We start from the raw sequence: 13,618 nt of genomic DNA on the forward strand, positions 1-13,618 counted from the left end.
TGTTGCCATCTCCACCAGCCGATAAAGCGCTTCTTCAATAACAAGCACTAGGGCAAATATTTTGGTGGATACGTTTCTGCGTTTATTTCACACTTACAAAACATATGTAAAACTTTCCTTTTATCAATTTCGATCGGTTTCGGCCAGTCCTTAAGTTCGGGAAAGACTCCCAAGTTTTGCGATTTTTACTTTTATCCTCTTTACCGCTGATCAGCTCATTAGCCACTTGGGCGATCGGTCACGTCTCTGTTACTGATCATAGGTGATAGGAATTGACGAGTAGTAAGACAATTAGTTCACTGGAGTTTACTGGAGTATCAGTAGAGAGGCAAGAGCACGGGACAGACGTGTACTGCATGGGCAGACGGGTGAGCCGCCAGTCCTTACCAAAATTGATATGGATTACTCCCCTGACGGTAGTTTGGGTGGAACGGTAGTTTGTCAGGTGTTGGACAATATAACAATGCAAAGTAATGGTAAACGCACATACACAGAATATACATACATACATATGGATCTACATAAATGATACAACATACGTAGGCTTTATACATATACACCTAGCTGACTGAACACTCTCCAATAGGTAGGAACTATTTGTAATTGTACAACTTTCACACAATTTGAACTTGATACTGAACTAGCAAACACTCGCTTATTGAGGAAGTGAATAAGAACTTCCAGTGAGACTAGTAGTGGCCAGCGTTTAGCGGTAGTTGGTAACACTGCATTACTCCAGCGTCTTATTGTACGGTTACCGACATATTAACGTACACTAGTTGCTCTTCTATTGCATCGTATCAGGTACGGTACTTCTCCTCTTACTGGGTCTGACAGTACACATACATACTTCTTCTCTTACTGGATTTGACACATACATATTTCTCTAACTGGGTTCTGAACCAGACCCTGACACAGTGACATACTGTATATTCTTTTATCCTCTTCACCACTGATCGGCTCGTTAGCCCTTGGGAGATCGGTCACGTCTGTTACCCACTGTTGGCATTGGCATGCACCGGCTCCTGAATGTACCTGAACCTGCTCCAGTGTTGGTCAAGTCTGGTCTTACCCTTTAACTGGGTATTGACACATATAGAAAATCTAACTGGGTTCTAAAACATGTCTGGCGACCTTTTCTCCACTAATAGCCTCCTTAACTAGAGGCTATGACCTCTAACAGTGAACGGACATCTAATCAGTTAACTTAAGATTGTATATTTAACATCCTCGTTTCTCCTTGCACAGTTCTTCTAAGTTATCCCTTGCTCTTCTGTTGTAAAAACCGAACAACTGTTAATGCAGGTCTCTGATAGGATTCAGTGTTGCCCACCTTTGACAGCCATTGGAATAATCTTAGTCTGATATGAGACAGACTAGCCAGGCACGTGCACAGTAAGATCTTCGTTCATTTTATAGCATTTTATCACTGTTACCTTTTATGGTGGGCGGGCAATTCATCAGCGGTCTATTGACCACCATGTTACATTTATTAAATTTAGATAATCTTATCTTTATTTGGAGGTGATGAAGCCTAATTTAGGTTAGGTTTATAATGAACCAGTGCAAAAGGTTTTTCTTGATCAATATGGAATGATAATTACATAAAACAGTAGCGACAGAAGAGGCACCTAATGATATTTTTACTTCGACACTTACTATTGAAAACCTGAACTGTTCCAAGGGAGGTTAAAAGAGGTCAAGGTATTATGACCTACACCACCTGAAGCTTAATCTGGGTCATTAACTTGGGAAATGAGCGAAATGGGCGCCACCTATGGAGTTAATGGTTCATAACTTCATATTGAAATTCATATAACGCGGAGTAATGATTATGGTAGAAAATCCTTACTTGAGAAATATTGCACGAGTCGGTGTCTGATGAAACGTACAGTATACAGGTACTGTATTTTGTATTCATGTACTATACACAGTTTATTTTGTTTGTGACAATTGTTCATAAACTACATGTACAGTATATCATTATCATCTTAGGGTAAATTTAAACAGTATATAGCTATCTGTTGTTGTGTTTTTGGTAACTGTAACAAATCCTGCAGCCTGTTGATGTTGGCAACAGTACCTGCCCTATTGAATTAAATATATATAACTGTTTGTTGATATTTTGTGTTTTATTGTTCTGGTTATTTTAATGTGACTAAGTACTGTACTGTACTGTGTGTATTTTGAAGGTCTGTCCCTGTGTTTTGTGTGTCGCAGTCTGGGGGTAACGTCCATGTGTGTGAGCGTGGTATAAAGTAGGATATTGTCTATCTGTTATGAAATATTGTGTGAGTATAATACACTTGGTGAACAGTTTTTCAATCAGTGCATATCGCTGCATTCTTGATATTTTAATCAAATTCTAAGTGGACAATTTTTTTATTTATATAAAACTATGACTCCAAAATGTCCAACACGCATCAAAAGTGAGATGAGAAAGGGCAAAGAAAAAGTACTGTACCATACAGTATTTGGATTTTGGGCAGTAGTAGACTTGCCTCTCACCACTGTATCATGGGTTGGTTGTGAGATGGGTTTTATCCAGTGTGACCTTACCTTACCAAGCATCACAGGTTTTCTCTTACCTTATTTACCTAATGGCCATCCACTAGAGGTGGCCATGTCGAGGAAAGGAGGCCAGTGGCCTGTGTATGATCCCCCTCCATTATTCTTGGCAATTTTGTCTAGAGCTATTTTGAAGCCCAGTACTACTGTTGATTCATTAACTTGGGCTGGTAGACCATTCCAGAAGGTCTACTAGCCTCTTGTGTTAAAAAGTATTTCCTTATACAGTATCCGTTGTTCATAACTTGGCAGGCTCGTAGTTATGTCCTCTCATGTTGGTGGTGCGTAACATCACAAAGAAATGTCCGGGTTCATGTTTTCCAGTCTTTTCAGGATTTTGCATGTTTTAATGAGATCTGTCTTATTGTGCCTTGTCTGAAGGGTAGTTAGTCCTAAGGCCATCAGTCTACTTGGATAATAAGAGATGACATAGTTCCAGAATCATCTTTGTCGCTCTGTGTTCCACCTATTCTAGGTATATTAGACCTTTCAAAGGGTTTCCTTGTCTGTTTACAGGAATCCAGACTGGGATGTAGGCTACTTGGGATCTGTACAGTTGAAGGACCATTTTCCTACCTTTGTGCTTTTATTCAACTTGGCTTTGATACACTATTATGAGAATGCCAAGTACTGTAACATAGTGCTGACTGTCTACCCTTAAACTGTCTAAGTCCGATGCATCCTCTTGTGTAAACACAGAAGAAAGGAAGTAATCTTGTGCATCTGTTTTCAATGTATCTCTTGAAATTAAGACTACAATACGGTATTCTTAACTCTAGTCAGGCTAATAACTCATGTCTAAAGGTTTCCCAGGTTACTCCTAAACTCACTTGTTTGCTTTTAGATGCACAATACTGTATAGTTTTCAATCAGATTTTTCACTTAATTCACATTTATCTCCCAGGAGGAGCCTACATTCTTAATGTTCATTAAACTGAGTCAATCAATGCTCCCCATTTCCTCCAAAACTTGTAAGAATTAAATGTGAAGGATAATATTACATGATGGCTAGTGTTAATAAGGCCTAAATTGACCATGGTGAGGTTTGATAATTTAGTTGTTTCTTTATTAGTGCAAACAGCAGGTGAATCCCTCACTCATGTGGTAGAATTCTCCTGCAAAAATATAACCACTGCTTTTGGACCTTCAACTGTACAGTATACTTGGTCACTGAGCTATTTCCTTGTATCAGGTAGATTATTCCACTATGAACATATACAGTACATTCACGAAGTATACACAGGTACCACAGCTAACCTTTTCCAATTCTGTTAACCTTTTCCAATTTTGTCATTGTTACTTTTCTTCTGCATCCTGGTTCCTATCAGGCAAATATGAAGCAAGTTTTACAGCAAGATTCCCTGCCTATCATCAACCCACTGGAGACTGAGGACTACTGTACAATAAATGTAGGACTTCCAAACACTCTCTTAGCTGGCAAGGCAGTGTGTTACTCCCCGAGGCAATCAAAGTTTACCTGCCAATATTGTTACTAGGTACAGTATTCATAAATAATAATGATTACCAAAAGATGATTTGTTTCATACATTATTAGCAAAACGACTGCAATGTTAAGAATTATGAATCACTTTCTAAACTTCTAACACAGTCCTGTCTGAGACAATACAATACTGTACCCTGTACTAAATAAATATAAGCTGCCTACATTTCAACATAATATCCTCCTTTTACTACATAGTATATTGTACTTTTCTATCTACAAGAGCTTTCACTACAAAATCATAAATGTCTGTCTTTAACATCGGTTTGTTAGTATAATAGAAAGAATACTCTTCTAGCTACACACATTCTACCATAAATTAGTCTTAATCTAAACAGTTTTCTACTGCTAAAAATTCATATTTCATCAGCATCCATTTGTATTTCAAATTCTACTCATTTTAAAATTGACTGAGAAACTTTGGGCACTTGAACCTCTACCTTTTCTAAGCACAAGGCTACTATAATGTGTTTTCACCCCACCATAGAAACTTTTCATCTAATCCATAAATACAAAGGTATACGAATGACCAACTGAGCAAATAAGAAACAAAACTACTGGTCTCTTATACTACCCAAAAAATTAATAGATAAATAAACACAATGTTGCATGGCACTTACATTTTATAATGCATGGCACTTACATGTATATTTTACAAAATTGTTGTTATCTAAACCTAAGATACTAAACTACAGTATAATTTAAGGAAGGAATACAGTACAAAGACACTAACTTGACATTTAAATCAACAAAATTTCAACTAAGAACATGACACTATTAGCTAAACAGATAGTGAAGCCAATTTTACATGTACCTGTACTTAAGTGATTTCAATGCCAATAAGTAAGAGAGTTGGCATTGTACTGAAGTGTGTACAACTTAAGGGCAAAGCATGAGGAACTTAAGACAGCTACATCAAAGGTGATCCATCTTGTCATCTATTCAACAACTTCCATGATGCTCAAATTGCTGCCCTGTCGTCTGTTCTTCAGATGAGCCTGTAATAAAAGAGCTTATTTAAAAAAGATGAAGAATCTTTTATCCCACAGTTATTCCAGTTACATTTGATTACTTTACGTTATCCTCTTTGCCAGTGATCGGTCTGTTAGCCGCTTGTGCGATCGGTCGTATATCTGTTATACACTATTGGCAAGTACTGGCTCCAGAATGTATCTGTACTGTAGTAATACAAATCTCTTCATTTTATAGGTATTGGTAAGTCAGTACTAATGGATGGTTGTAATATATACAGTACATGTAATAAGGATTCTATATTTTGACACTTACTTGTAATATATCAATATAAGGTTCTCTCCCTAACATGTCATATGCTAAACCAAGGACATGGTAAACAGGCTTGTGAAACAACTCATGGCCGAACGTAAACATGTCAAGTCCAAGCTCTAGTCCCATACCTGTGGATATAAAATTTACTCAATGTAAAAACAAGGCATAGAAGATAGAGTGAGAAAGTGAGAGTGGAAAAGATATTAACAGTGTCTACATAAATGGTGATTAGCATATTCTATAGGGCTGCAAAAGAAGATGATACAAAATGAATCTCAAGTCCATATCTCCTGCCCTTTTGTGATGACCATAATGCAAAATACCTGAAGAAGAAAATAACTATTAGTACAGCAGTAATGAGCATATGTTTCAACTAATATGCCGATGGCTCTAGTCCAACTTGGCCCAGACACACATGAGAAGGGTGTTATACAGTGTGACCCTCACTACCAAACATCACAGTTTTCACGGACTCCAGTTTCCACCTGTACTAACACTTTAAATTGACTAAAATTTACTTCCACAGAGGATACTGCCACATTATCCAATCACAAAACTATACAGTACATCAGACAGTATTGCTGGGTGAGTTGAAGTAGACATTTCCATAATGAACAGACTATTGTTTTATGTAGTAGAAATCTATGTACAATACCATATTTTTCATATAATTCAGCAGTTTATTTGGTGTAAAGTAGTTGTTCTTTTTCGTTAATTTTATTGTCCAGAATTAGTACAGGAAGAAATAAGAGTACCAAGAGTAGACCTGTGATGTCTGGTGTTGATAGAGTCACACTGGGTAACATCTTTCTCACATCTGTCCTGGGCCAGGAATTGAATCCAGGACAGCAACAAACTCCATACAGTATACTACTCACCAATGTCATCAGCATCATAAGCAAACTGTACATTTTTTATTAAGTCTTGAATAACTTCAAAATGTTTCCTTCTCTCCCAGTCAGTTTTGGATCCAACAACCCTGTTCATCATTCTCCACAATTTGGCTGTAAAAGGAATGGATGATTAGCAGAGCATTGGTAACAAATATACACCGTCAGTTACAGTCTGCATTACCCTTTACAGAAAGGGTCTAACAAGTCAACCAGTGGAAACATAATTCAATTTCTATCAAATAATATCGTTATTTTACACCGACTAAAATTCAAATTAATGCTTTTGTACATGAACAACAAATCAAGTTTATAGGTAAGTGCATCATACAGCATCAGGGAATATATTGACATAAAGAGATGGAAAAGAATTTAGCAAAGATTGCATGAGTCACTATACTCAGGCTGGGTAAAGGACATCATAACTGACACAAACAAATTGTACAAACTTTGAATAATTAACTTTACCATTTGTCGTAGGAAGTGCTCTGTATCCAAAATTATCCTTGTCACAATAACAACACGCCCCCATGGAAGGTCGGGGAAACTACGATTTTTCGTTCCTTCATGCTCTTTGTCTCGACCTCCAATGAATGGAGTTTCTTCATAGCATACAGTTCAATTTCGTTGTATAATCTCTGAAGTGGAGCTTTCTTTGAGTGTTCTCTCATTCTGTCTCTAAGATAATGAAGCTGAATGGATTGATAGTGAGATTAGGATATAAAAGTGTAAAATAACAAAATTTAATAAAATCTGTTTGGATATATGGTACTGCAGTACATTTTCACATTAATCCATACACGAGTTTTTATAATTTTTTACTTTGATGGAATGGGTAAGGTCATATACAAGGGAAATCAATACAGCAACAAGCATTACAGTATAATGTATGTCAGTGGTATATACCTGTACAGTAATTAGTATATAACAATTGCCAGGTTTTCCCTCACAAGTATTACTACAGTAAGACTAAATGATCAACAAATACTTATTTATTTTTGCCTTGAAATTTTTATATACAGTAGTACTTGAAATAATAAACTTACCAAACTGCACCAAAGATATTTCCACCGAGGGCTTTGATAACTCCTTGGTTTTTGGACGACATTGAACCTACAAAACCTGGCAATTCGAAGGGGTCGTCGCGATAATAGCCAATGTGGTATTCTTTTTCATCACCGGCTATCACAGTCTGTAAGTGTTAAATATTTGGTTTTTAAAAGTTGGTTGTAATTTCTTATATAAATTTTAGAAGCAATGGAAATATGGAGACATTAGTGTAGTGTATCATATTGTGTTAGATAAGGACAAAGTAAATTATATATCCTAGGATGTGACAGTTTAATATGAAGAATGTGGCTGAAAGAATGACTGAAGTGAAATAAACTAGAACCCTTCTAATTCAACAACTTGAGTTCTTTGTTCAAGGGCGGATCCAGTATTGAACTCAGACGTTTTTGTATAGTAAAAAGTAATTACCCATACTATTAACCTCAGAATATCTCCTAATACACATGGCCTCAAAATGCCCCGGGCTCACTGTGCTTGCCATACTTCCCCACCCACAACTTCTGCACCCCATGATATTCCTGGATCAGCCCCAAAACGTTTGTCAAATTACCCAAAGGCTCCAAATTATCCAAAGTGTCCGAATTTGATCGATGAACTCATACTTTTGTCAAAATACAATACAGTAATGTTTTTTTCAGCAACTCAGGTGGGTAATTTGGAGAGTAGTACAGAATAGTAAACCCAATACTGATTTTTTTTAATCCCGAGTTTAATTTATTCACAGGTACAAGTACAGTATTATGCATTATATTGACATACCCAGTATATCATTCTGTAAATATGCATTAATATTTATTTATTTTCTTGTAGATATTACTTGTATGGATTGTATCATTACAGACGATATACATTTTTTTTTACATTTGTTGACAGAACTGTTGAAGCCAGTAACAGCAAAGCCATTTAATGTGTTCATTCTGTGTCAAAACACAACTTTAATGAGTGAAATGCCTTAACCTGGTGTGGGATAGCTATGTCCCGGACAGCTTAAAATTTGCTACTTAAGCAAAATGTGAAAAGGGTGTGCTGACATATCATTGGTTCTGCACCACTATACAGTACATACTTGGAAATGCAGAATTTTTTCAAGGAATATCACGAGTTCATGCAATAAACAGGAAAAGGGAATCTTAGCTGCTGATAGTCAGCAAATCCTGTGTTCCTACTCAAGAGGATCTTTCCTCATCTATGTAATTATGAAAAGGCAGACACCCCTGACTGCCCCAAGCTATGCATGCATCACAAAACCACCAGAGAATACTTCCCACAGGCATTGCCTCTCCAATTTGAGTTCTGGATACCCTTTCAAACGGCAAAGGGGATCTGCTTTCTGGCAGCATATAAAATGCATTAGTTACTGCTTTCAGACAAGACAAGTCCCTTGCCCTCCCAATGACTGGTTGTGATACTGTGTGACCTTTGTAAGTTATGGCAAGAAAACTGCCTGGGTAGCATGGATGCCTTGCCTGAGCTCAGTGGTAGTCTACTTATTCTATACTTGGCCCCTGATTATATGTCAGAAGAGTGGATGAGTATGATAGAGAGATTCGTCTCACTCATGCATGACCAATGACAGGCATACCAGTAACAGATCTACACAGAGCTTTTAAACCAGCCGTGTGTCCACCGCTGCTCTCAATCCTTTGCTTATGTTTGTAAATGCATCTTTACACATCTTGCAAAACTATTAAAAAGTCATATACCTGTAAACATTTAAATGTATATTGGGTATATGTATATATATATACTGTACCATAAATTCTGGTGGATCGTAGTAGTAGCGCCAATGACAGGCATAACTGGATCTACACCGAGTCTTTAAACCATCCAACTTCCTGGTGAGGACATCATATGGACCCACAAGTGTTAGACCAGCTTTGCTCAGTGCCTCTGAAAACAAACAATATTTTTTACTGTTCTCATTACCTGCCAGTGCAGTATATATCCTACTCTGAATTCTAAATTCAATGTATTAGTGGTGATATGGCTGTAATTATAGTACAGTATAGAGGAATGAATGAAAGCACCAAAAGGCTACACAGTATATGGACTTCAGGTCTGAAAATGTAACACTATACAGTAAAGGATAGGTTACTAAAAGTGATGAACAATCACAAGCCTTGGATCTACACTAATACAGAGAGGGCCTGAGTTGTGAAGTCACAGTTTATTGCTTGGAAAGAGTGAAGATATTACAAGGAGTTTATCTCACTGTTCACTGGATGGTGCACACAATAAGTTTAAACCTGCTGGTGAAGGAAATGATGACAAGTGAAGATTTAGCACCAACACACTGAATGAACAACTACAATAGTTTAAGTTAGCTGCAGCAAGTGTTGGTAAACAATATGAGATCCAGTGAATTCTCAAACTCCGATGTCAAAAAGTTTGATAAACAAGTAAAATATGAGACTTTCTGATGCTATGTCTAAAATTTGAGGCATGCTTTGAGTAGGAAACATTTTCATTACTATACAGCAATTATTTTGTCAATCAAGATTTTCTTTTAATGGTAACTAAAGGATATTTAAAAAATAGTTTGTCCTTTTAAATGATGGCTCAACAGCTTACAGGTTCACAGAATATGTTTTTCAAAACTAGTCCAAAATATAAGCATTTGAACATAAAACCTATACCGTAATGAATTACCTTCTGGTTTTTCCTTGTTCAGCCGCACACAACAATCCCAGAAATCAAAGAAATCATCTGGCATTTCCACAAGAAACTTCTGTTCAATGTTTGCTGAATGTCTTCTGGAGAGGAGAGAATTTAACGCTGTCGTCATGAGAATCTTCAAACATGGGTATGGGTAATTTACCATCCTCATCATCATCATTGGCTGCAAAGTAATTTCATATACAGTATTGGTAATGTATCAAAAAGCAGAGTATCATCAGACATGAATATGAAAGTTTATACAGAAGTGGGAAAATATTACAACTCATATCATAGCCATATCATGTATGGTTTATAAATAGTATTAACCTTTATTTATCTTTTCATCGGTGATAGCGGTAGAGTCAGATGAACTTTCCCCACTGGTGGGCACCACAAACTCTTCTGTATCTGATGAAGTTTTAGGAGTTTCTCTTTTGTTGGGTTCTGTTTTTCTTTTCTTACAAGGGCCCCACATATCCTGAAACAGAGTAATGGAAAATGTAACACTTAAAAAATATAAAACAAATATAAATTTACAATACAGTAAATATTCAATTGAGTACAGTACAGCATACATACCATGTTGACACACTGCCGTATGTTTAATATTGTACAGTACACTAAATTAATAACCACTGATGCTTTACTAATACTATTACAACATCAAGTGGGAGAGGTCACGTAGCGTCACCTGGTTATCATAACTTCTCATAAAAAATGTACAGTTGAAAATTAACTCACCCCCATTGCACCCTTCCCCACGGTTCCCTGATTTACTAGAGGAGTGAGGTGAAGCACTACCTCTCCCTCTAGCCTCACAGTACCACCTGCACTCATTCTTCATGCCAGTCAATAATTCACACCTGTGATGTTCAGTAACGCCGCTTCTTCACATTTTCTGTAATTTTCGATAAACTTCTAAATACGGTACAGCTCTAATTTCTTTATTTGCTATACAGTAGTTCGGATGAGAAGAATTAGCTCTACTTAAATTGGTGCCCCACTTTTAACGAATACAGTATAATATTCATTTACCGGGATGACTCAACAGAAACAGTCTCTTATAAACAGATACATACCGAAATATCCAGAGTTTATACAGCATTATAACAACAAACACACCAACAACACCAAACAACTTAATTATATTCACACACCAATTACCGCACCCAATATCCAATTAGTTTACCTGTCGGGTTATATCAGGGTCGCTGTCACTCTACGGTCACTAACTAATCATTACACCTAACTGAATTACGTTTGTTTACATAATTCAAGTTAATGCTTTATACATCAACTGCCTGCAGATTCAGCTAGACGTTTACCTTTTGAGAGTACTGTACAGACAAGTGTGTGTGTGGGGGGGGGTATATCACAGGTGTGACAGTTATCACGCACCTTAATGAGTCACGAGTAACAAGCCCAATTATTTATGAGAACAGTATCACTCCCCTCACTGGTGACAAGAGCACAAGTAGCTACATAACCTGAATTACAACACGATAACGGCAGCTAAAATAAGTGTCGAAAATGAAATGAGATCATGGTAACGACACGTTTTTCCCCTCACCGTCAGAGGAAGCAGTTGTCGCACGGATGTTTGAGCATCACCGATCAGAGGCGAAGAGATAGTTCCTCCATAAAAAGTGACGGATCATAACAGTGTTCATCAGGCCACGCTCAAGAATGTGAACACGACTGACACAGATGATAGCGTCTTTTGAAACAGAAAAATAATCTTCAATCTTCTGTGTGTTAGTTTTCCTGGTACTGGAGATAAGATATGCATCTAGACTTGGCGGTCTGAGGCAGACACGTAGGAGGTCCAATACTGGGGCGGCCAACACCGACAAAGGTGACCTTGGCGACGGTGCACGTCTTCAGTGTGGAGTTTATGGATATTTTGCAAGTCCTAAACGACACAATATTAGATGAAGTTATGGCTGAAATTTTCATTGGAGTTCATACCCTAAGAGTTCCCTCAAGCTCCACACACCAGCAGTACCATATCTGTGTGTGTGGACCACAGGTGTACTCTGTAGTGCACACCAACCCTCTTCACTCAACAGGACAAACAGATGTTACACAAACGCTTTTGGCTGCTGTATGATAATGCCAGAGCCCAAGGGAAAAAGTGAACTGTCTACGAATAAATTCTCATTTTACTTTCGGGTTCATTATATAAGAAAAGTGAACCTATTTCACCGGCCAAATTATTCTTCAAAACCTGGACATCTTCAATACAAAACTGGGACCTTATAAGGCACTGGTAGAATCAAGTGTAAGTCATATGTGACTGTGACATCACTGAAGTCAACACCATTAAAACACCCGAAATGTTGTGTTGTGTGAACTTCAGCCTCATATCAAACGTCTATCCGACCTCACAGGAGGTCAAGTACGGGTCACGTATCAAATATGTAGTTAGCATTAAGTTCATCCATAACCCACCAAACTCTCTATCCTATCTTAAATACCACCTCCCAAAGTTGGTGATATGTAGCTGATGTTTCTCGTGGTCGTAACCAAACATACAAACCTTCCCTGTATACACTGCGACCCCATAATGATGACTGACACCAAGAACGGTCCGGTCTTTTAGCAATGACAGTTCAAACAAGTCTATTTCTGCAGCATGGTGACGTCCAGGGACTCAGGGCAGCATATAGCCGCCACTGTTCTGGCCTGTTAACTGAGGTGCAGTCATCCTCACATCTCAAATTAGGAGGAAAATGTAACGTACAGGTCGTGGGTGGGTGGTCATAAACCGGCTCTAACAAGTGTGATACTATGGGTGATGTGTGGGAGAGTGATGATGTTTATAGACCATCACTCATCACACTCACAGGCTCATACTGCTGGGGGTTTTCTCAACTGGAAATATGGGGGAAACTTTTTTTAACTCAATTAAATTAGAGTACATGATTGGTTGAGAAAATGACATCGAAATTATAGAGGTTTTTATCACAAGTAGATATACGTTATCTAATCTCTTCTGGGAGGAAGGAACGGAGGGAGTGAAGGAGGGAGAGAGCAGTGAAAGGAGAGGAAGGGAGGAAAGGAAGGATGGAATGAAAAGAGGGAGAGAAAGTGAGTGAACAGGAGGGAGTGAAGGGGTGAAAGCAGGGAGAGAGTGAGAGAAGAAAGGGGGAGGGTGAAGGAGGGAGGGAACGGATGTATACTTACCATAAGGATACAAGACACAGACTCAGGTTCTCAAAGGCTCATGACTTGATTCCCTCCTCACACTGGATAACAACAGTGAGGGAAATTATACACAATACCGCGACCACTACAGGGCGTCTCACACTCACACCCAGTTAAGAAGAAAAAAAGCTACACAACAGTTCATCTCAAGGTCAGAACACACATTTTATACTTAGATTTAGTTGGAGAAAAATATTTAATGACTATTTCCTGTAATGTTGTGTACTCTAGTAATGGACTGTAATTGTTCAGTATATTTTAATGAAGACAATACAGTAGCCCGTTGACATTCTCACCTTGACGCCATGTACAGTGTGTGTCTCTCTGTTTACACACACGTCAAGCTCTTTCCTTTGTGTTTGCCTGACAAAAGGGTGAGTATTTTTTTGTGGAAAGGCAGTCCTTGTGGGCGGGCCTGCATGAGTCACTTGTGGAG

At 38.0% G+C, this 13,618-nt stretch overlaps 2 protein-coding genes across 3 annotated transcripts in view; both read right to left on the reverse strand.

Moving 5' to 3' along the window:
- Positions 1-4,674: 4,674 nt before the first annotated feature.
- Positions 4,675-10,152, reverse strand: LOC121855252 (histone PARylation factor 1-like). Its single transcript, XM_042350138.1, has 8 exons — positions 9,967-10,152; positions 9,071-9,207; positions 7,298-7,438; positions 6,766-6,938; positions 6,715-6,734; positions 6,235-6,360; positions 5,357-5,484; positions 4,675-5,067 (listed from the first exon to the last, which is right to left on the reverse strand). The coding sequence occupies exons 1-8, from the start codon at positions 10,148-10,150 to the stop codon at positions 5,008-5,010; spliced, it is 969 nt and encodes a 322-aa protein (XP_042206072.1). The 5' UTR covers positions 10,151-10,152; the 3' UTR covers positions 4,675-5,007.
- LOC121855251 overlaps positions 10,017-13,618 on the reverse strand; it is a 52,641-nt gene continuing 49,039 nt past the window's right edge. Inside the window, exons 9-10 of one of the 2 annotated variants that reach the window (XM_042350137.1) lie at positions 10,303-10,453; positions 10,017-10,156 (exon numbers count right to left, since the gene is read on the reverse strand). In XM_042350137.1, the coding sequence (XP_042206071.1) occupies positions 10,309-10,453 (145 nt within the window). In that variant the 3' untranslated portion in view covers positions 10,017-10,156; positions 10,303-10,308. Of the gene's footprint in view, positions 10,157-10,302; positions 10,454-13,618 lie in introns of those variants that run through there. The other variant, XR_006086753.1, reaches the window with a different exon arrangement.

The sequence above is a fragment of the Homarus americanus genome, unplaced genomic scaffold (genome assembly GCF_018991925.1).
Source record: "Homarus americanus isolate GMGI-L3 unplaced genomic scaffold, GMGI_Hamer_2.0 scaffold24430, whole genome shotgun sequence".
Classification (NCBI taxonomy): Eukaryota; Metazoa; Arthropoda; class Malacostraca; order Decapoda; family Nephropidae; genus Homarus; species Homarus americanus.

Excerpts from the sequence above, each read along its gene's own strand:
- LOC121855252 (XM_042350138.1), bottom strand. The coding sequence starts at position 10,150 with ATGATGATGAGGATGGTAAATTACCCATACCCATGTTTGAAGATTCTC. Across the intron at positions 9,208-9,966 it reads GAACAAGGAAAAACCAGAAG|AGGCACTGAGCAAAGCTGGT; the intron begins GTAATTCATTAC and ends GTTTGTTTTCAG. Across the intron at positions 6,735-6,765 it reads ACCTTCCATGGGGGCGTGTT|AGCACTTCCTACGACAAATG; the intron begins GTTATTGTGACA and ends TTTTGGATACAG.